Source organism: Mercenaria mercenaria, chromosome 4 (assembly GCF_021730395.1).
Source record: "Mercenaria mercenaria strain notata chromosome 4, MADL_Memer_1, whole genome shotgun sequence".
NCBI classification, from domain to species: domain Eukaryota; kingdom Metazoa; phylum Mollusca; class Bivalvia; order Venerida; family Veneridae; genus Mercenaria; species Mercenaria mercenaria.
In genome coordinates, this window is record NC_069364.1 from 48,057,082 (window position 1) to 48,082,290 (window position 25,209).

Genomic DNA, 25,209 nt, shown 5'->3' on the forward strand with positions numbered 1-25,209 from the left:
CTACAATTACTTTGCTTGAATGCATTCTTACAAAACATGTCCTTATTAACATTTGATACACAGCAGGGAACAAGCCTTTCTACATAATTGGCTGAAAATGTGATTCTTCATTTAGCTATTGATCCCATGAATTCACCTTTTTTAAATTGTTACATATATTTCATAAGAAATTAACTTAGTTCCTAGATTTTGAAACCTGGGGGGCGGGACATGTTCATCTTATTTCATTCTCATCCCGTCAAGGATTACGACATAGAACCGAGACGAAGCATGACAGACCTCTGATGCTCTGAATTTATCAGCATTTAAACTAAATAGCTGGACAATATGAGGGTGCACATGTATCACCATTTTTCCTTAATTCTATTGTATTTGTTAAAACACAGTAAAGAAAGAAAGACACAACCATTTAGAAATTAAGAATTTAATGTAAAACACAAACCGTAAGCTATATGGAAAATCATGAAAGGTATACTAAAAGAAGAAGTCATGTATATAAACAAACTAAAACAAGTGTACAAGATACTTCCAATTGCTAAATCGGATCTTTAGCTATAATTACAGTAAGTGTGTACTAATCAAAACCTAATTCATAGTTTTGCTGATACACATTAATGTCAATTTTATGTTGACACAAACTACGTGTAGTAATTGTTCATATTTTTCAAATATGATATTTTGGTATCGTATTCCTAAATCACTAACATTTGCAAACACAAAGCAAATGACTTCCCAAATTACAAAGTGAGGTTACCCGCCAATAAAACTGTTCTTGTCTTCTTGATTATATTTTGGGATCAAAATGTATAGAATTTCTCATTTTTATAAACCTATATCTAGATGACATCTCGACTGAAATAGACGAGTTACAATATTAAGATATGCATAGACAGTTTCTAGAAGATAGATACGTGTGCTTCAGGAAATTGAAAAGAAATAAAGAAGGTCGACCCTACGCAAGAAAGGAGACATCACATCACCTTTACTCCTGATTTAATTTTATCTATTTCTTAAAGAATGTCACCCGAGATTGAAATATAGTGCAAAAATGACCCCAGAAGACTCATAACATTGTTATCTTAAAATTTATCAATGCTTTGCTAGCCTTGAAATATATTGCAAAAATGTAGACTAGCCCCTTAAGTCTCTTAACACTGTTACTCCTGTATTTTGTTATTATGCTTTGCCAAGCTTAAAATAAAAAAAAGATATAAAAAAAACAACAGAAATATGTGCTGCATAGTGGCGTTAAAATACGGCTTGTAAACACGCTGAATATCAAACATATGGTTGAATTTTAATGCTGTTTTGATTCTACGTGAACTGATGAACGACTCAAGAAAGTTTATGTTACATATCACAGATTTTACGAACGTAACTTTCGTCTGAAATGTCTTCAGTTATGACATGTTAACTTCAAAAGATTCAAAATAATCAGTAATCAGTTGTACATTTCAGAAGATGCAAACAAAATACCATCAGCTGATATGAAAGAAGAAGCTGAAATAACAAATATATTAATTTCCATTTGAGTCTTGGAAAAGTAAATGAAGATTGAGTATGAATAAAAAAATATAATGCGAAAACAATATGAATAATCAGACAGAAATAATTCCGAATATTAATGATATTTTTTTTTCAATTTTGTGTAGAGTTGTATGTGCTGACAAAAACATATAAGGTGAATAAAACAAGAGACATTTATTTCACATTTCAGAGTTATTTACAGGTGTTAAAAATGTGTGGACTCCATGTCCCCAAAATAAAATTCATCTTGGATGTTTTCAATATAAGGCACTTGAGGAGACTCGATCTCTTCCTCAAGTCTATCAGAGTCTTCTTCAACTGAAATATGCGAACTTTCCTCATCCTTATCTATGCTCATATTCAACTGAGTGTCCGAATCAGGCTCAATGATTGGTGTATCACCATTGTATTTGGCATCAACTGCTAAATCACCATCTGTAGTTTCTGCATCTGTCGTTGCAGACACTTCTGGCGACTCCATTGCTTCACTATCCTCGTTTTTTACTTTTAGCGGCTCAAGTTTGTTTTCATCAGCATCTAGTACTTCTGAGTGAAATCTAACTTGTTTCTCGTTATAATCAGGCTTTGGTTCTTCGCTGGTGTCGTCTGTTGGCGATTTAGATTCATTGTCATCGTCCATTTGTTCATTTGTGTCTCCATTGCTCTCACTGTCGAATGTAATCAAATCCTGATTTCTACTTAAAGAGGCATCTGTTTCAGTCTCTCCATCTTGCTCAGGCACAGACTCGATTTGAGCACACACTACATTTGTATTAACATAGTCATGATTTCCTCTTTCTTCTAGACTACTAACATTAGCATAAACAACTGGTGGAACCGTTTCGTTTCCTTCATCATCTGGATCATTTATTTTATCTGCATTGCCATCTTCTTGTTCGTAACTGTCTGTTAGCTGCCGAAGCGCTGTTTTAACCTCTGTATTATCATCCTTAGGATCATCAGAAACATAATCATTTGCGTGTGTATTTTCAACCACGGTTGTTACATCTGTTTCAGACTGATACACTGGGTTCACTGCACTCGTAGCAAGACTTGGCGAGTTGCTGGTATCGTTTTGGTTGAAGTCCTGTTTTCAAAAGATAATATTATGAGAAATGTGTTACAGAAAAGGGAAGAACATTCATGGCATAATCATCACATATAAGCATATATGAATATATAACAGCAGCTATCAGTTTAATGTGTGTAAATATAATGTATTTCGGTAATGTGGCACATATGCAAATATTTCAGTACTAACTTTGCATAGAAACGAGGTCGAAGTAGACATACGCAATTTCTATGAACCCAGTAGGAATGTATTTATGTCAAAAGAAATGCAGAAGAGAAAATTTCATTCAGGTTGTTGACAAATAATATTATGGAAATCTAAAAGTACGCAAAAAAGTACACCAAACGTTATAACGTCATTTGACGTCGCAAACTACTTCGCATTATTCAACAGACGTCATAACATTATTTTTTATTATTATTCTCTGTGAAAAAGTCTTTAAGTCGAAACATATCCAAAAAAAATAAAACAATGTTTAAACTTTGAAATTGTTCTCTTATGATGGACGTCTGTAATTTTCAAACTTTATTTAATGTTTCAAATTAATACTAAATGAGAGACACTACACTTAGAATGCGATGATAAATTTAACTTACTTGTTTTTGTTGGCTTTATAGCCGCACCAAATTAAACCTGTATTTGTATACCGTATTGTATATGTCTTTTTATTGTTACCTCTATTCCCTTCTCTGAGTCAGTCAACTTCATTCCAAAAATATAACCTCTTACCAAATGTAAAAACTGATCACTTTTAAATTGTTTGACGAAAAGTGTAACTTATAAGAGATCATTGGTTTAGACGCACTTGTAACCTTCCGTAATCACACTTATTATTCATACTTGTCAATAAAATGTACTTGCTATACCTGATTTTGGACAGTGCCGTTGCAATCTGGTCCGTCATCGGGAATGTTTACCGTAATCTCCTGAGACTCATATAGCGAACTGTTCTTCGTTAGTGAGTCGTATAACTGTTTGTATCTCTTTTGGCTGTAATAAACAAGTACATCTCAGAATATTTAAATAACTAGGATAATGACTTAAAACGGAGCGCAAAGGAATAGCATGTCCATTTTTTTTCTACTGAAGACATTGTGGGTAGAACAATGCGCAACCCTTCCACATGAGGAAAACAAGACGGTCATGATGACCCTATATCGCTCACTTGCAAAACTTGATCTTGGAATCATCAAGATAAACATTCTGACAAAGTTTCATGAAGATGGGGTCATGAATAAAGCCTCTACAGCATTAACAAGCTTTTCCTTTGATTTGAGTGGTGATCTAGTTTTTGACCTACATGACCCTTTTTGAAACTTGGAATGGGAATCATCAACATAAATATTCTTGCCAAGTTTCACGAAGATAAAGTCATTAATACGGCCCATAGAGTATTAACAAGCTTTACCTTTGATTTGAGCGGGTGACCTAGTTTTTGACCACACATAATCCATTTCAAATTTGGCCTAGGAATCATCAAGATAAACAATTTGACCAAGTTTCATGAAGATAGAGTCATAAATGTGGCCTCATGAGTGTTAACAAGCTTTTTCTTTGATTTGGCCGGATGACCTAGTTTTTGAATCCACATAATTCAGTTTTAAACTTGGCCTAGGAGTCTTCAAGATAAACATTTTGACTAAGTTTCATGAAGATAGAGTCATAAATGTGGCCTCAAGAATGTTAACAAGCTTTTCCTTTGATTTGACCGGATGACATAGCTTTTGATCCCACATAACCCAGTTTCAAACTTGGCCTAGAAATCATCAAGATAAACATTCTGACTAGTGAAGATAGGGTCATAAATGTGGCATCTAGAGTGTTAACAAGCTTTTCCTTTGATTTGACCTGGTGACCTAGTTTTTAATCCCACATGACCCAGTTTCAAAACCTGGCCTAGAGATCATCAAGATAAACATTCTGTGCAAGTTTGTATCAAATCAAAGCATAAATGAACTTCTATATGGCTGAAAGGGCCAAAATAGAAAATTTTGCCCCATTCAGGGCAGTAACTCTAGAACCCATGACGGAATCTAGCCGGTTTTCGAAAGGACTTGGTCTCTCATTGTGACTTAAATTGTGTGTAAGTGTGATTAAGGATGACTACCCGTAATAGACCTCAATTTCACCAAAAGCGTACATACAACTTGATAATGTAAGCTTTGAAAATGTCAAACGATAGAAATAAGGTGCATATTGACAAGTTATATAGTGACAGAAGTTCTCAAAAATTTCGTTTACATTATCTCCCCTGAAAATTTTGGTTTTTCATGAGTTTTCTCCCCTGAAAACTAGAAAAAGTTAATTTTCTCCTTTTCCCTACGGGGAATTTTAGATTTCTTTTTGATATTTGTATCAGAATCATAAAATGCAGCTTTCTACCGCAAAATTCTCTCCAGACTCAAGCTCAGATTCTCATAATCAAAGAAATTATATATTTCCCATAGGCATCAATGTTAACTTCAATACCGATTATCTCCCCAAAAAATGATAAAATTCGAAAAATCTCTCGGTGAAAAGTTTTTAATTTTGAATGTCTTTAAAGTGACCAAATTTCATTTAAATATTATCATCCAGTTACAAGATATGAAATATGGCTATTACACCATGTTATCCTTAAAATCGAATATAAAATGTCACTTCTATCGTGTTCGCAAGGTAAAAATTAACAAATTTTGGCCCTTTCAGCGTCAATCAGGGGACATAACACCGGAACTTATTATTGGATCTGAGGGATTCGTCATAGAATCCAAGATATATTGTTGCTATTTTGCACGTTTGTATCAAATCAAAACATAAATGAAGTCTCTATATTGCTGCAAAGCCAAAATAGCAAATTTTGGCCCTTTAAGGAGCCGAGATATTATGCCAGTATAAGTTGTGTGCAAGTTTGATTAAAATCCGTTGCAAAATGTGGTCTCTATTGTGTTCACAAGTCAAAATAGCAAATTTGGCCCTTTAAGGGACCATAACTCCGGAACCCACGACGGGATCTGGCCAGTTTTTTTAAAGAAACCGAGATATTATGCCAATACAAGTCGTATGCAAGTTTGATTAAAACTGATTGCAAAATGTGGTCTCTATCGTGTTCACAAGAAATTGTGAACTGACGGACGGAAGGACGGCGGACGGACGACGGACGAAGACAAAATGCGATCCCAAAAGCTCACTCTGTCACTAAGTGATAGGTGAGCCAAAAACTAGTATCTGGCCAAACACTGTGAACTTAACGCTCTCATTTTTCATAAGTGTATGTCATGCCTGTTTTTTTTCCTCAAATGTGATATCTCCATTCATATAAATTGCTGTTTTGGAAGTCATAAACATGTTTGTACAAGGGCTATGATGATTATGATATTAAGGAAATCACAGATAAAATGAGAAATAAATCTTTACTAATGAACAGAAATAACTGATATCAAGGAAGAATTATTTCTTACAGTTTTCAAGTAATCAGTGATGATTATAAAGATCAGAGTTCTTAATGAGTTCGCGCTCATTAAAAGCTGTTTATGCTCTTGGTATACGTAATAAGTAAAAATAAATTCGTTCAATAAATCCTATTCATTAAAGACGCGCCACAAAATAAATTTCAATGATGGTTATTATACATGCTTAGCATGAAGAAAATGAGAAATAACAAGCATCTAGTTACAAATTGACAGTGTCATATATAAAGCCAGGGCAATGTGTTTAATGTCTAAATATAGTATTGATTTATGTAATAGTATGCACAATTCTTGAGGTATTAAGTTGAGTTTAGACCATACTTTGTTTTTACAGTATAGGATTTTTAAAAGGTTTACTGAAAAAGGATTGACTGAGGCCTTAATTGTCCACCTGTCATGTAGCAGAATAGCTGTATTATACCAGTATTATCAGAATTATTTGCACAGTATTCACAAAAGAGGAAAAAGTAGGTCACTACGTGTTGGCGGGTCTTTAAATATCAAACGAATATTTCACGTTCGGTTTTTGCGACCTAAGATAAACCATGTTAAATGAAAAATCCATGCCTTTCAGTTCGACATAGCTTATACGATATAAAAGCCAGAGATCATTTTAAAGACGCACCACAAAATAACTGTATTCTTTTGTATTTCCATGATGGTAATTATACATGATTTGCATGAAAAAATAAGATATACAAGTATTTAGTTACACACTGACAGTGATATATGATAGGCCAAGAAAATGTCTTTAATGTCTTAAGATTTAATTTAATTACTGTAGTAATAATAATTACAGAAATCAGTGTATGTAGTTAAATTTCAATCGCATTTTGTTTCTACAGTGTACGATAGATATTCATCTAAATTTTTGAGACTATGCTGAAAAGAGATTGACTGAATAAGTTTGCAGATGAGGTTGTCAAAACACATTTATTCAGGAAGGGCCTAAACTGTTCATCTGAAAACTTGTAGTATAGCTGAATATTACCTGTATTATAAGAGTTATTTTCACGAAGTTTTTGTGGGTGAAAAAAGTAGGACACAGGGTCGTAGTGGGTCTTTAAACATGAGCTTTAAATTTACTCGAGTTCCACGGGTTTTTATCTTTATTTTTATCATTATTATTACAGGTAAAAGTAATTGCTACAGGTGTGCACTGGCAAGGTCAGCAGTGTCCCGTTTATGTTTATACATTTACCTTGAAATAACCCTCATCAACATTTACATTATTGTCTCCGTTTTGGTTTCATAAAGACGCGCCACAAAATAACTGTACTCTTTTGTAGTTCCATGATGGTAATTATACATGATTTGCATGAAAAATATGAGATATACAAGAATTTAGTTTCAAATTGACAGTGACATATATTAGGCCAAGACAATGTATTAATATTTTATTGAATTAATGTAGTAATACGTACAGAAATCAGTGTATATAGTTATTTTTCAATGATATTTTGTATCTATAGTGTAAGATTGTTATTCATCTATATTCTTAAAACTATGCTGAAAAGAGATTGATTGAAACAGTTTGCAGTTAAAGTTGTGAAAAAAACATTTATTCAAGAAGGACCTAAATTATCAACCTGAAATCTTGTAGTATAGCTGTATATTACCTGGATTATAAGAATGATTTTCATAATTTTTAGGGTGAAAAAGGTAGGTCACTAGGGCGTGGTGTGTCTTTAAAATACCATATTTTTCACCAAAGAGTGAAATTACCTTTTTGAATTTTTATAGTCTTGGTGACACTTAATACAGAACTGGATTTTACTTTTCTTTTGAAAAAAAATTTCGATGTTTAAATACTAGGTACAAGAGACTATTATTGAGTCCCCATCCCACCCCCTACAAAGAACTGTATATTTGAATAAAACTGTTATTCATGGTAATATACATTTTTAGGGGGAAAAAGACAGTATTTATGAATAATTTTTAAAAAATTTCAAACCATGAAGTTTGTATATAAACTCCGAAAACCGGACCCTCCAAAAATCGGAATCCTCTGAAAATCGGACGATTTTCAAAGTCCCAAGTTTTTCTCTTTTATGTTCAATTCAAAAAGCACTCTGAATACCGGAAACTCTGAATTCTGAAAACCGGACGGTTTTTCATGGCCGCAAAAGAATATCATACATAAAAAAATCCTCTGAAAACCGGACATTAAGTGTCAAACTTATGTGTATTATCACTTCGATTTTTTTATCTTAAAAACATAATCTCAAGCAGGTGACAACTTTTTGTTTACCAACTAACAATCACAAATGTTACCTTAGTGGGTGTGAAAATCATTTATCTGTGTGTTTTCTTTATTAGCTATGAAAGGTAAGCTTATAAATGGCAAAACATTTTAATCTAATAGGGGGAAGTTAGTTGATCTATTGATGTACAGGTGTTTTTTTTTTCATAAAATTTAATTTTTTTTGGAATATGAAAAAGATTCTTATACTTATTAATTAATTATTATTGGTATTTGTATTAATTATTAAATATAGATATTCACAAGATGCATGTTCCATGATTTATAGAAGCTGGACTATTTATACTGCCACAACAAGCAAAACATTCTTTTCATTATAAAGTATCATATTAAGGGACTGTTTTCTGTTATAAATAATTCAGTTTTAATATATAACGAAGACACACAATGCAAATTTAGGAAAAGAAAAAAATCTTAAAAGACATTGAACATGATACAGTCAGATGAAATAAATACGAATATAAATCCTCTCAGAAATTAGTGCAAAATCCTCTGAAAACCGGAATCCACTGAAAACCGGACTTCTGATTTGTTCCGGACAGGATCCGGTTTTCATAGTTTCTACTGTTGTATTATACCATGTATTTGTTTATCATGTTGTTATACCATGTAATTTTCATGTGTGTAACCTGATAGAAAATAAAGGTATCTGTCTGTCTGTCTGTCAGTTATAGCTTTTTCTCAAAATTGCTAAGAGAGGAAAATAAGCAAAAAAAATGTATTTAAGTACTTCATATTTTTTACACGATCGAGTAATGGATATATTTGCAAGCAATTTTAGCTTCTACGGCCGGTTTTATGTGCTCGCTTGTCAAGTAATGAAAAATGAAAAAAAAATCGTTTAATGGGATATTTCTATATTGTAAAAACCGTTCGGGCATGATTTAAAGGGACTAACCCACGCATTAAGAGGCGAAAAATAATTTCTCGTAAAACTCCATAAAAAGTGAGTACAACGCTTTTGAAATTATGTAGTAAATTTACATTCTTCGTGCATTTTTACCAATACCTATCTTTTATTTTCACCCACGTTATCATTTTTCAGTGTCATATATACATTTTATGTCAAATTTGGATGGAAAATTTCACCCAAACTGTGAGCGAGTAGCTTTAAAGCGGTCAGTGGTTCCATTCATGTTGTGACGTTAAATAACCAGTAAGATACGTTTATTTTTCAAGTAGGATATAATTACTTTTTTCAAAATAAAACGATATCTGAGTGCGTATAAGTGCTCCTAAGTGAGGATATCGATTTTGATCATTATTACGCGAAAAGAAGCCAAACCGGAATCACGAGAAAGCTTGTATAACTTACGGTTCAGGCGCGTGCGTTACTATATTTAGACTGATCTTTCTTGCAATCCTCTCTCAGACTTTACAGGGAATTACTAACGTCAGCATAAACAGAAATTCTGTACTTTATAGATTAAAAGATATTGTAATAAGAAATATTATATCACGTGTTTATGCCAGCTTTTGTGTGACACAAGAAAGTGATTTGTTATAAAACATCTGTACATTTTGTAATTAGTGGTGATCTATGTCGTTGTCATTCTCATTTCACAAATGTATGATTCTATATATAATGTGTTTTTATCTTATTCGCGTGCTAACGTATCGGTTCATTACAACAGATGCCTATTTGTAAAGTACAACTACAAGTCTTAATTACCTAGATGATCATAAAACTAACCAAAAGATCAAAATAGCAATGTTTTTCAAAACCTGCATCCTGCCAATTAGTTTTAAAATTTTAAAACTAAACACACTGAGAATAGTGATCCTATGATACATAGAATTGATATATATTCCTTAAACGAAATAACTGGCATCTACGCTTAACACTGTCCTGTAATTTTTGAACATAGTGAAAATTGTTCTTAGGTGATTACTGGATTGAAGCCGTATTCATTGGCAATATAAAGGATTGGTTGTGTCTGGTAGTGCATACCTTTCATTGAGAGCTTTATTGATTGGCAATGATAAAAAAACGTTTGAGTAATGAGAACACTACAATGGTATCTGGTATGCTCTTGGGGTCTGTAGCGCGTTCATTCACCGATCATTTTCTGTGCTCTGTGATCTGTATCGATAAACAATTTTCAAAAATATTTCATCCAAACAAACTTAACATTTTCCATATTTTGCATAATTACAATGAATTACATCTCTTTCAGTATCCCGGGTGTACAAGACGCTGTGAGCTTTGTATCTTTTTTATTGGGAAAGAATATACACCTATACATTTTTGGAAAGGCGCTCAAAATTTCTAATCTGCTAAACAATATTGAGTAAAGTCCTTATGCTAAACCCCTGACGTGTATAAAAACGTAACCTTTCATCATATTTTGACTTAAAGCTTGGATAGACCACTGTACCAAAAATGCAGTGAAATGTTTGGGTATAGGGACACCCCTAGTTGTGACCCTTGTTTCCAAATATTGTTTGATAACATTTAATTCCGTTTATTGACAAACATCTTTTTGTAGCCATGAACACTATGATTAGTTTCGTTTATATGTTTAGAAATTTAAAAGCCTTTCTCAACTATTTATAGGTTTATATACTTCCTAGATCTACAAAAGGATAAAAACCTTAACCATTACCCTGCTAAATTTCTGTAATGAACTTGTCCATCTTTCAATTTGGACAGTACCATTAACTGTTAAAAGGGTTGTTTACCAAAAAGATACTGATTGAATGGCGAACAATGATCTGCACTGGTCGCAAAGGAAAAAACAGTCGTGTCCAGCATGATAAAGGTTAAAAAAACGATTTTAGTGTATATAATAGCCTAAATGTTACGTATCACCTTGTTTTTGTTTACACTTATCTGGTAGATGCTAGTGCTAGACTACACATGATTCAGTTAATGAGATCTCTATATCGCATGTCAGTATGTCTTAGACATATCAATTATCATTAGTGAATTAGCTAGTAAATATCTGCCACCATTAAACAGAATATCTTTTTTTTTCACCGCTGAAAACTCCCTCATTAGTGTAACTTATAATGAAGTCTTCAGGTACATGTATATCAACCTTATGCCTGGTGGCGGCAAGTGATTTTGTCTTTGCGACCAGTGCAGACCTTGGTTTAAACTGTTCGCTATTCCGTAAGTAAATTTTAAGTGATAATAAGTGTGACTGCCCAAATTTAAAGATGATCTATTATAGAAATTTAGCAGGGTCATTCTTCAGCACAGTCAGACCTGTCTGTAAAGACCACCTTATTGAAAGTTAAAATGGTCATTTTCACAAGTGGTTTCTCAAAACAGGTAATTTATTTTGCATTTCTACTGGTCAAACAGGAAGAAAACAAAAAACATGGTTTTCTCCTTTATAAGCAGGTTTCATAGTAATGGCCTTTATTCAGAGGTGGTCTTTAGCACTGAATTTTGTGCTCAGTTATCCAATACGTGGCGCATTTATTGACCATATCTATTCTAAAATATGGAGGCGCATTTGCAAGTTTAAGTGACATTCATATATTCCTGTACCATTTTCATGAGTGGTTGGAGAACAAATAAGAAACAATTCGTGGTTATTGCTATTTACTTGTATATTTCTGTGAGATTAATGTTCTAGCTTCATTTTTATTAATTTGTAAAGATATTTATGTTCATGTTTACGGGCAAATTGAGACTTTTTTGTTTCCTTAGATGTAAAATAATTTCCTGATATTTAGAGTTATTTTGGTTTTTAAATGTTTAGTACTAAAATGCTAGTTTGCTTTTGCGTTCACGCAAAATATCACGTAGCTATTTAGGATCTAAATAAGGTGATGAGCCAGACAGACTTTATAGTACGGAAATGAATTTTCCGGAGAGGCAGGAGAAAAAACGGATATATAAGAAAATGTCAGCAAGAATTTCCTTTAAAACAAAATAATTTACGTCTTAACATTTCTTGTTAAGGCATTAGGACTAAGTGGAATGACGAAACGAAGATGAAGGGAAAACTTGGGAACGGGCTTGTTTAATTATCTACTGCAATAATGGTGCATTGTAAAAAGTACAAAAAAAAACAAACAAACAAAGTGTTTCTTTATCATAGTATCACCGCCACTGAAAGGGTCAGTCACATTGGCTTATGAGACACCTACATTCACTGAACAGCATTTATTCCCGATACCTACTTTTTAATGTCAGGCACCAGACAAACCATTATTTAACTAGCTTGCTGCTCATCATCTGGTTTTTCTTCAGTAACAAGACCTGCCTCTTAAAGACCTCGAATAAACTAGTTACTTTCTGATATAAACTTTAAAACAATCATTAATTCATAGCACGACAGACTGCTTTAATGTTGTTTTGTTTTCGCTATCATGGTTAATTACTATACACTATTTTTCACGATTTTCACGCGTTATTCTTAGCGTATATAACGAAATGAGTGCATCTAAATCTGCTTTATCAATATACATCGACTTGACTTTGCAAGAGTCAGGTAATCACCCAGCTGCTTTAACATAAAATGTAGGCAGAGCTTGCTGTTGTATCCGAGAGAAATGAGGCTGTTATCAAAGTCTTCATACATAACAAATCAAACGAAACAAAGAGACAGAAACTTTTAAAAGATTTAAAATTCAACATCTTTAGTTGGGGTTAAATCAAATATAGATTTTAACGATTTGTTCTTTTAATCATTAACCTGAAATAAAGACAAAGCATGCAGTTAAACCTTGAAAGATCTTCGTTACGATGCATGCGGAATCACCAAAAAAATCACTAAATGTTAGATCTGAAATCTTTAGTGTATATTTTACCCTGCTAAATTTTTAAATTGGACTGTTCCATCATTCAATTGGGCAGTACCATTTATTATTCGAAGAGGTGTTCACTGAAAATTTACTAACTAAATAGCGAACAGTGCAGACCTTGATCAGCCTGTACGGCAGAATATTTTGCCGCCAGCAGATTAAAGGTTAAGATTACAGTTTCGGAAACAGTGACATGTTGCTATGGATCTTTAAAGACTCTAAGACGGTTGCGAATATAATGTAGCTCTTAGTGTAAGTTGAGATCAGTTAATGGAAAAATAATTAGGATAAAATTTCTTTCATTTGTGGTTGGTTTATGTAGTAGATTTGCGTCCGTTACCTTACTTAGTCATGCACTTTAAAGTTTGTTTTTGTTGCACTTTTATCTGCTATGTTTAACTTTAATGTTTACTTTGACACAACAAGAGGTTCATGATGACCCTGGATCGCTCACCTGAGTAATATGAGCTACATGTTTCAAATGTCAAACTGATGATAAAATGTTAAGAGAGTCAGTAGGTCACATTCATGGTCAATGAAATTCAGTTTTACGATTTGTGTGCAAAACTGTGTATGTCATCAAAATTTCAAGGCTGTATCTTAAAAAAAACAAGAAAGTAGGTCAGTAGGTCAAGGTCACAGTCAAGTGACATCATATTACTTGGGGTCATCAGTTAATTATAATTAAACAGTCTTGGAAATAGGATCAGGTGATATTTTAAGTATTTTTCCTATATAACTCACATAATAACTAAGTGATCCCAGGGCGGGGCCTCTTTTAACCCCAGGGGCATAATTTGAACAATTTTGGTAGAGAACTACTAGACAATGCATCATTCCAAATATCAAAGTCTAGGTCATATGGTTTCAGCTTTTTCCTATATAAGTCTATATAAAACTTGGAACCCTCAGGGCAGGGCCTCTTTTCACCCAAGGGGTACAATTTGAATAATTTTGGTTGAGGACCATAAGACAATGGTACAAACCAAATATCAAATGTCTAAGTGTTGTGATTTCAGACAAGAAGATTTTTAAACTTTTTTTCTTATATAAGTCTATGTAAAACTTGGGCCCCCCGGGGCGGGGCCATATTTGACCCTAAGGGGATAATTTGAACAATCTTGGTAGAGGGCCACTAGATGATGCTACATACAAAATATCAAAGCCCTAGGCCATGTGGTTTTGTACAAGAAGATTTTCACAGTTTTCCCTATGTAAGTCTATATAAACCATGTGACCCCCGGGGCGGAGCCATATTTGACCCTAGGGGGATAATTTGAACAATTTTGGTAGAGGACCACCAGATGATGCTACACACCAGATATCAAAACCCTAGGCCCTGTGGTTTTGGACAAGAAGATTTTTAAAGTTTTTCCTTTCGGTTGCCATGGCAACCAGATTTCTGCATGGAATTCAATTCTTTGAACACTTTTGAAAGGGGCCACCCAAGGATTATTCCTGTGAAGTTTACTGTAATTCTGCCCAGTGGTTTTCAAGAAGAAGATTTTTTTAGAAATTGTTGACGCAAGACGCACGACGGACGACGGACATCAAGCGGTCACAATAGCTCACCTTGTCACTTCGTGAAAGGTTAGCTAAAAACACACTTTCATACTTACGTTAGAGCTAAGCGCGACAGGTTATGTTTACACTGTGTATTCGTCAAGAATTTAATATAATTGCCAAACTGGCATGCAATAAACCACGTCAACGCACGGACAGGCGGACTCCTCACCATTAGCAAAATTCGTTTCCAAAGCAGTATCCAGTATCCCTATTTTCAGTATGTTTTGTTTCATGTTGTGTTTTTCTTGCATTTTGTCGTGTAATATTTTTTATACTTATCATATTAACCCTTATCCTGCTAAATTTCTATAATGAACTTGTCCATCTTTCAATTTGGGCAGTACCATTAGCTGTTAAAAGGGGTGCTTATCAAAAAGATACTTACTAAACGGCGAACAGTGCAGATGTTGATCAATCTTGATCACCATGGTAAGGGTTAATGGATATTGTATGTTCTTTGTCAAATGATCTTTTGCGCAGACAAAGTGTGATCATTTTGGATGGGGCTTAGTGAATCTAGGTTAGTGTTGTTGGTTCTTGATGTTTCCTGCGTCCCATTGGTTCTGTTTTTCACTTTTTATTACACTGAATTATCTTGTCCACAGTTGCTTTCATCTGAGAATAATTTAGGCATTTTAGTAAAGCAAATAAATACTAAGAATTAGTCAATACCTGCTAAATTGCCTGTGTACAATGAAAATTGCCAGTATTGCCCCAGCCAATATAACGCCTGCCATCACTATAAGTCCGATTTCGGAAGGACCAATGGCTGAATGTTCTTCTGTTCCTGTGTCCTCACTTGACTGGTAAAACAAACTTCTTATGTCCTCATAATGAGCCAACACTTGACTGAAGGTAGTAAGTGCAAGATCAAGAATTTATCACAGCTCTGTATTCGTTACAAACGAAAGTATGTGAAATCTGTGAAGCTAAAACTCTAAACAAATGAAAGCTTTTGTGGTGCTTTAAACACATTTAAGCAAAGAAAAAAACTAGGAGTCATGTACAAACGTAACGACTGCATTAAAGGTCTAACATTCTCAAATTACATTCAGTCAACAAAGTAAAAGCCATACGAAATATCTCTTTTCTGTTTACCTGAGGAAGCTTTGTCTGGAAACCGTAGAATTCTTAGAGGTACTTAAATGGATTCTTGTCCTACAAAATAAATGAAAGAAGTAATGAACATGTCGTAAAGACATGTGACACGAAACACATTAGCTCTGACTGGTTTCTCTATAATTGTTTCGCAGATAATATAATACAGAAAACCCTTTGTTAACAACCAGTCACTGGAATGTAACATGTGACTTCTTACGGCAGGTGGTTGTTTAAGGAGGTAGGTTACCTTCATATTTGTATGTGCGCTTGTCCAACCGGAAGCTAACGTGACGATTTACGACGACGTTTACGACAAACTAAATGTGTTTGTATATTCATTCTTCTGAAAACAAATCATGAACCTGTTTTCGATCTGATGCTTTATGGTTTAATAATTCAGAAATAATGAATAAATTGCCGCAGAAACGCTTCAAAACAATGTTGCCTTAAAATGACGTCACTGACGTCATGACGTTACGTGTCAGTTACCGCGCAAAATTAATAGTTTTTATCTTGAAAGTACGTAATTCTGTGCATTTTTTTTTTATTTTAACTATTTTCAAATAACCATTATCTGCTGAAATATTTTTATGAGTCTTTTGCTCTGAATAAAAATCAATATTTTGCTTCTTTTTTGTAGTTATATTGAAATGTTATGCGGAATGTAAGAAAATGGATGATGGTAACCAATGTTATTTGGAATATAGTTGGGTGAAAGGTTACTTGTTACGGCCATTTTCAAATAAAAAATCTAGCAGTTTGATTTGTAATACCTATTTTTCAGGTTCCGTTGATAATTTGTTACTTATATACAAAAACTAAGATCTAAAATTGTTCAAATTTCGGTAGAAAAATGTGGTTTCTTGAATTGAATTGATGTTACCATGGAAACGAAGCCCGTGACCTATGTATCTAAATGTAAAATTTAAAAGCGTTGACACTGGTCTATTTAAGAAACACAGATTCGGCCTTTTATTTTCATTTCAACAATATCCATGAGAATAATAGCAGCATACTGAACGATTTTTCCATGAAAAATGCCAGACGAGGGGTACTGCTGTAAGTATTCTAAGCTGTGAAATTTGTTTTAATAAATGCAAATAACACGAAAATATAACTTACGTTAGAAATAATATGATTTATAGCTACATTAACTAGAAAGATAATCTTATTCAATATTTTTTTATAAGAAACTACGACGAAAAGCAAGATATAAGCTATTTTAAACATCTCTGTTGCCATGGTTACTTCAAACTTTAAGAAAAATAGGGTACCATGTAAAGTGCTTGGTATTTTGCTAATAATATTACCCAAATATTCCATGATGGTCATTAACAGAATGACCCTAAAGCCGTCGAAAACCCCTATTTTTATACATAGTTGTTTAAAAATGAAAGAAAATGCGTTACCATGGAAACACGAGCCCCGCGACATATACATTTTAAACTCATATTAGAAAGATAACGTGCATACTAGTAAAATTATCAATTATGCAGACTTCAACGGATATCAATGTAACTAAAATACACTGAAAAGTGTTAAATATCCGTATTTTCCTTCTTTTTTCAATATGAAATACCTTTGGAGGGTCATGTTCTTCAAACCTGGATAAAAATTGAACTTGAAGGGACAGAGACAAACGAAATTGAGATTGTAGCAGTTAAAACTTCATATTACACGAAATACAAAAATGTGCTGCGGTTCAACTAATTTGAATTTACCCTTGTAACAAGGTAACCTACCTCCTTAACACAATTGGAAATTAAAACAAAATGTCAATTCGAGATGTTAACAGACTGGGTTGCTAAAGGCAGGCGGATGTTAACACGAATTTTAACTGCACATCGTACACGTATCACATGAGACATATTAAAATTGCCATCAAACTGAATATTGGACTTTCACTTTTTGTTCTTTTGGTCGTTATCTTTCTGCGTTATTAATGTGCAATTGTTGTGATAAATAAGTAAATTTATGTTCTCATATGAAATAAATTGTTTTAATTTTGGTGGGTATCGTCTTGTCTAACATAACGCATCACTGCTAATCCGCACCTGTATTTGTATTTATAGTCGTATCAGTTCAAATACTAGTCTGACAAGTTTTAATCCCACGGGATTTTCATGGGCAAATTTAGTGCAGTGACAAGTACATTCTTTATCGGAAATCCGTAGAGGACAGATCGTTTACAAAAATTTAAAGAAGATTACGACGGAAAACTGCAGCGCTACTGTTTTGAGAATTCACAATTGAGATGAGTATACATTATATATTTTCTTTAGATGTCTGCGCTTATAATTTTGATTGCTGAACTTTCTGTTTATACGGCATTTGAATTTGTCCTCTGGAAAGTAATGGAGACACGTGTTCATCGTACAATCAGCAAGTTATTGGCTATTTGGTTTTATTCAATCACTGACTGAATCAGTCTGAAGTGAATTTTAGTTATATAAAAAAAAATAAATAAACAAATAAATAAATAAAATTAACAGACATAGTGAGCTGACAAACACTCACAGGTAAAACATCGGTGTGGTCGAGCGTTCTTTTGTTTGCATGTACATACGCAAAAATGCAGTACGTTAGTTCCTGTACATTATTCTCGGTCATTATTATTTATGGACTTTAATCATATGTACAATATGCATGTACTGGTTTCACCCGAGGTGTATTGAGGTTTATGCATTTCTAACGTACACTGTTGCGGAAATACTTTGTAACATGATTTAGTATCGCTAGGATTAATCAAAGAATTTTGCTTTGTAGCCTAATATAATTAAAAAAAATATCACAAACTTTTAAATCATTAAATCAAATAGAAATATACATTTGGTTGTTTCTTACCAATTGTCAAAATTATACGTTAAATATCTTGCTTCAAATGATAAAAAACATGCTGCATAGTCTAGTTACAGCTTAACAGATCCGATGAGAAAGGAGCGACATACAATTAATTGGTTCCATGCCGTTTTCAACAGTATTTCAGTCAGATGGTTAAAGTGTTCGTAGAGACTGCACATAGGAAAATTGGTATGTAATAAGGTAATGTAAGCTTACGCTTTTTACGTGTCCAGGAACGAAATTGGCTATATTAACTTGATTAGCTAACTGGCAAGAGAGCGTTCCAGTTGGGTTCGTACCATGGCATGAAACATTAACAGCTGACAAGAAAGATACGTGTATATTGGATGTTTTCATAATGTAACATATTGGTTAGCTGCTGTTTGTTAGATATCGAAAGAAATGTAAGATATATTTTCATTTTATACATCACTAGGGTAACCTAGATCTCAACTGTTGTAATGTATAACAGTAAATGGTAAGTGATGCTTATGAAAATTAATAACATACTGTCATAATTCTAAGTCGTAGAAATATTTCTTAAAGCACGAAAGCGTCATGTTTAAATCAAATAATTCACGGATTTATAGATATATTATTAATTCATTGTAATGAAATTACAAAGCTCTTTCAGAACTGTTAAACAATATAATCCGGACATGTTCGAAGTAAGGTAAGATGTGCTTTTCATACTTAAGTCTGGTTACTGTTTCTGAGAGTATTTTACATAAGAATAAAATCCAGCAAAACAACGAAACTTATGGAGAACGGTGCTATAGAAATAAAAACACAAACATTCTGAGCTAAATGGAATAAGCCACACTATACTTGGGAGTGCCATGAGTGAATTCCCATGAACCAAGTTAATCGAACCGAATCTGCTAATACTTTGCATGGTTCCGTTCTGCAAAAGATTATCATATACAAGGACTAATATAAATTAATACAGATTATTGTTATATTTTGAACAATATTCAGCTTTAAATGTATTTCTTAATGACTAAAATATGGATTTGGGTTATCAATTTTGTTACACGCTAACGAAATGCATACACATTAATTTTAGACGCAGTTCTAGCCTATACGATTTGATGCGGATTATCCATTTCGTCAGCAACTGTAACACCAGCATTAACACGGTCAATCTCTGGTATAAGGGACTGCAGAAAACTAATGTCGTCTACCGGCTATTCTCCTAATGTCTTTAAACAGTTTAGCTATAGGAGCGGCCTGGCATGGTCGGGATCGGCAGCTATTGGGGCACCTTGTGTTGAAAGGTAACTGATGTACCTGGTTAATTTTATTAGATCCGATTTATCTAGGTCCGTTGCATGCATTACTTAACTGCCTGCATGTAAAAGAATAAGTTATAAAAATGCATTGATATGGAAAATGAAATAATCAAGAATTATCGAAAATAGGTGTAAAACAGAATTGAATCAATTATGAGAATAATGTTAATAATAATAATCATAATAACAATAACGATATGAATAATAATTTCAATAATATGAATGCAAAGAAGACGTCACATGAAACTGTCCAAGCATATTCTGTTTATGACGTAACAAGTCAGTGGCAGTAAGACTCTTCTAATTGAAAGTCTTATGGCTATTGGTTTCCTATTCGTCCGCCTGTCCGTCCGTTCGTCTGATGTTCGTTCAAAATAAATAGATAATACATTTCGACTGAAACCTCAGCAAAAGGTTTCATGATGACCCTAGCTTATAGTAATCGAACTATTGGATAATATGTACATGTACCTGAATGACAATTGTAACATTAAAGATATACAATATGTAAAATATGCAGCGAGTTCCATAGATTTTGATACATCTTAAAAATTAAGGTACATAGCAAAAGGTAATTTCTAGCTCTAGCTTTTAACTGTTTGTCAATGACCTGCTGTACCTTTTGAGTAAACGTGTATTCACTGCATACCTCGTTTTGGCGAATTTTATTTTCATAAAATGTTGAGTGGCCCTCAATACACGTAATGTGCATTTCGGTATGACATATTGTAATCTTATTAGTACTAAAATCTAAAATGCATTACATTCGTTGAAATCTAATAGTTATCATCTTATATCATAGAGATCGGTGAGAGCATCTTTGTCACGTTTCTCATTAGTGCGAAGTACTAGAACCTACAATTTCCTATTAGGTCTGGTATGTTCTGCTCTTATTTTCATAGTTTTCTGCACCTTCCGCGCTGCTATGTTGCTTCCAGGCATTTTAGCTGGAGCTTTGTCTTTCATATTTTCTCATCATTTTCATATATACCATGCTATATATTTACAATATGCCATAATTTTCATTTGAAAATTTACAATAAAGTCACGGCCTTATCCCACATAATTTTGTTTTGTTTTTGCTATATTACTTGGTACATTTACCTTTGTCATAGAACCGATGAACTCCCTTATGCAGTCAGACCCGTACTGTAGACAGCCTCCAAAAAATATAACCTGCTTACTATGGTCACACGTCACCTGTCTTGCGAAAATATATGTTATCACAAATACCGGCATTTTTCAGTCCCCAAGGGAGGTTCTGCGGCCGGGTTTGACTGTATATATATATAAATACCCTAGCACCCACCAATAAATTAAGTAAATTTATGTTCTCATATGAAATAAAATGTTTTAATTTTGGTGAGTATCGTCTTGTCTAACATAACGCATCACTGCTAATCCGCACCTGTATTTGTATTTATAGTCGTATCAGTTCAAATACTAGTCTGACAAGTTTTAATCCCACGGGATTTTCATGGGCAAATTTAGTGCAGTGACAAGTACATTCTTTATCGGAAATCCGTAGAGGACAGATCGTTTACAAAAATTCCCTCCCACCCTTCCCATTACAGTAACTTTGTTGTTTTTTAACATATTTCTGCCGTCAAGTTTAATCTGTTTCAGGGTCACAATGGTGAATCATACTGCTGAACCCTGCCACAAAATGTACTGCTGCACCAAACATGTCACGCCGCTTCTGTAATCTATGGTATATTAGAGAATAAACTCTTTACAGTGTGTGTGTATAAACTCAATTTTGCTAGTATGCTTCTGTTGGTACATTTAATCATCATGAAACAATACGGTTGAATGAAACCGGCTTGATTTTTAACTGCATGTATTCATTTATAAACATTCCGAATGTTACTATCTTTTTCTTTTTGGTACTTTGTTTGTTGTTTTTTGTTAAATTTGGTTTGAATTTAAGCACGAAGATAACATGAATTAGTGCGGGTTTATTACACAAAGCGATAGCATGCAGGTTCGCCAAATTCTGGCATTGTATTTGCAGAAAGATGGTCTTAATGTCATTTATTCTGTAAAAAAAAAAAAACAAACATAATTGAAATATTTTTGTAGGACATCGTTTTGTACATCGATTTATAATTCGATGACAGCTCATGAACATTACCCAGTTTTTCGTGTTGTTTTTGTTCTGTTTGGCACATTTATTTTATCTACTAGAAACATTGATGATAGTAAATACTCGGAAAGCAGGGGGTGGAGAGAGCCTTTTCGCTGGTCAGAGCCTCGGATTCTCCCTACCTCCCCCCTCTTATATAAAAATATCAAAAAAAAAATAGAAAAGAGTTAGGGTTGGGGCAGCCGGCTCGCAGCATACGATTAACCTGTCTTTCTGGGTAGTTTTTAGATGAAATTAGAACAAAAAATAATAATTATAATAATAATAATGCGTAAAGATTAAGATAACATGACAAGTATTTGTCATATTACATATGAATTGTCCATTCTGTATTCTGTCTTACTGCATATGTTCATAAATAGTCTGGTATATTTTATGTTTCTTTCGACATATTGATTGCTTAAGTACATGCATATTTGGAAAGAATTATGATATTCTGTCTATATATATTTCGAAGGCGTTCTATTGATGCATTGTGTTATTGGATATTGATTGTTATATGAACAGTAGTTAACCACCATCTTTGAAACCATTTGAAGTTGTTTGTTTGGTATTAGTTATATAGTAAAGGAAAGAAATAAGGCGTGTATGCGTATATAAACTTGATTTTATTAGTAACATACATTATTTGCATTGATCTGATTTCATCAATTTAGAATTTTTATTGTCGTGACTTAAATGGCGCTTACAAATTGTAATCTTTATTCGGGTACAGTAAAGAAAGTCTTCTGTATTAAAATGTTTGGCTCAAGTCAATTCTAATTTCATTTTAATTTTGTCCGTGTTGTGAGCAATATTTAGTGATCCACAAAATATTTTATTCTTGTATACTACGGCAGTATCAAAATAAAAGCTCACTTGTCTAGGTTGACCTTCTCGTATCTGCAACCTCGCGCTCGGTTGGTCATCTCTTATTATTGGTGTTATTGGGCGGGCGCTCTTTAACCGTAAGAGGGGGCCTTGTACCATGTGGTCAGCCATTCACCTGGTCCATGGATTGACTGTGTCTTATATAAACAGGGTTGTTCAACTTATCGGCCATACGATTATTAGTGATCAGTCGAAAGTTGCATTTGTTATATGTACGTGTAGGTCCGTACATATTTTTATAATTTGTGGATCACTTTGCTACAAACCCCCTAACACATGGGTTATGTTGAAACAGACATGTAAATCCCCCCTGTTTCTTACGTTTCCAGTCTGCTGGTTAGCTCAGTCAATCGCTTGGATGGATTATATTATTATTGTAGCATAGTTTGCTATAACCATTCCCTCGCACCGGTCCGTTTGTTCATATATTACATTGAAACAATTGTTTCAATATTTTAATAATTTTGTGCGTTTGTTTGCTGAAGACTTTCTTGACTTACATCAGATTTTATTTTGATCTTGGTGTTATGTTTCATTTTGCATTTACTTAATCTATGAAGAATATTTTTGTTGATATATCATCTCATGTCATAGAGATCGGTGAGAGCATCTTTGTCACGTTTCTCATTAGTGCGAAGTACTAGAACCTACAATTTCCTATTAGGTCTGGTATGTTCTGCTCTTATTTTCATAGTTTTCTGCACCTTCGCGCTGCTATGTTGCTTCCAGGCATTTTAGCTGGAGCTTTGTCTTTCATATTTTCTCATCATTTTCATATATACCATGCTATATATTTACAATATGCCATAATTTTCATTTGAAAATTTACAATAAAGTCACGGCCTTATCCCACATAATTTTGTTTTGTTTTTGCTATATTACTTGGTACATTTACCTTTGTCATAGAACCGATGAACTCCCTTATGCAGTCAGACCCGTACTGTAGACAGCCTCCAAAAAATATAACCTGCTTACTATGGTCACACGTCACCTGTCTTGCGAAAATATATGTTATCACAAATACCGGCATTTTTCAGTCCCCAAGGGAGGTTCTGCGGCCGGGTTTGACTGTATATATATATAAATACCCTAGCACCCACCAATAAATTAATATTCATTGATAATGAGTTACCTCAACAGTAAGGTTGTTAGGAAATGGTGATAAACTCGTGCTCAGCATCATGTTACCGTGTTGTGTTCCTTTGGAACGTCACTGCCGGTCTTTTGTGGAACAAGTCATTCGGTGATGTCTATACTGTGTCTTTTTTGAAACTGTATTTTTATGTGAGATTTAATGTTGTTGGTTTTTTTTTCAAGATTTGGTTTGATCGTTTTAGTGTAATGTTGTTTTTTTTTATTTTGACAAACAGCAATGTTATCATATCGAAAATATATCTCATCTTGCCAACATACCAGTGGTATTGTATACGAACAAGTTATCTTGCAACTAGTGTTGTGTTGATAAAATGATGTTCGCCATCTAGTCATCTGAGTGTGTGATCTTGTTAATTTGTTTGTTGTCATGTCAAATTATTTTGCGACCTTGTCTATGGAACACCTTATTTTATCTTTCAAAAACAGTAAACAGCAACCAAACAAAGACGATTGGCATCAAAATAGCACACCTACTCGAATAAAATAATGATGATATGTAGTTATGTCTTTTAGTAGACAATTGTGAGGACTATAGTAGCATCTTCGTGGATAAAACGTTCGTTATGTAATACTAAGGCTTGTTATTGCTTGTCGACAAGCATATCAATTTCTGTCGTCAATAACGTCAGCGACGAGCGGCGAATTCATTACTATACTTTCTGTGCATATCGATATCTCGTTTAATTATCAATAATTTTTACGATATATTCAAATTGTATTGCAAATAGATTATGGTGCAAATAATTGAAAAGAAACTATCACAACTGGTCATTTGCGCGCCGACCTATAAACTGTGAAATCATTACTATTCGTGGGGGACTAATTTTTGTGGATTTCGTGGTTGAGTCAATCCACTAAATTTAATCCCAACGAACAAGTAAAAGTCCCATTCATTTTATGTTCAAAAGTTAAAATCCACGAATTCATATCCCCACGAAATTGCCATTTTGACCAAAACCACGAAATTTCATTCCCACGAAATTAAATGATTTTATAGTAGGCGTCCGGAGAATGCCGGATACGTTATCATACAGAAATTGACGAATGGAAAAAAAGGGTCCACTACCTAAATAGCAACGTCTGTCCTATACCTATTAACTTTCCACGTTAAAGTAATACTTTGTTACGAATGTAGGAGAGCTAACTGTTCTTAGTTTAATTATTTC

The 25,209-nt window shown here is 33.7% G+C and overlaps 1 protein-coding gene across 1 annotated transcript in view; it reads right to left on the reverse strand.

The window, feature by feature from the left end:
- Nucleotides 1-408: 408 nt before the first annotated feature.
- Nucleotides 409-25,209, reverse strand: part of LOC123551609 (cadherin-related tumor suppressor-like) — a 61,142-nt gene continuing 36,341 nt past the window's right edge. The window contains exons 24-27 of the mRNA XM_053541092.1: nucleotides 15,737-15,796; nucleotides 15,311-15,487; nucleotides 3,466-3,589; nucleotides 409-2,614 (exon numbers count right to left, since the gene is read on the reverse strand). Of these exons, the coding sequence (XP_053397067.1) occupies nucleotides 1,733-2,614; nucleotides 3,466-3,589; nucleotides 15,311-15,487; nucleotides 15,737-15,796 (1,243 nt within the window). The 3' untranslated portion in view covers nucleotides 409-1,732. The remainder of the gene's footprint in view (nucleotides 2,615-3,465; nucleotides 3,590-15,310; nucleotides 15,488-15,736; nucleotides 15,797-25,209) is intronic.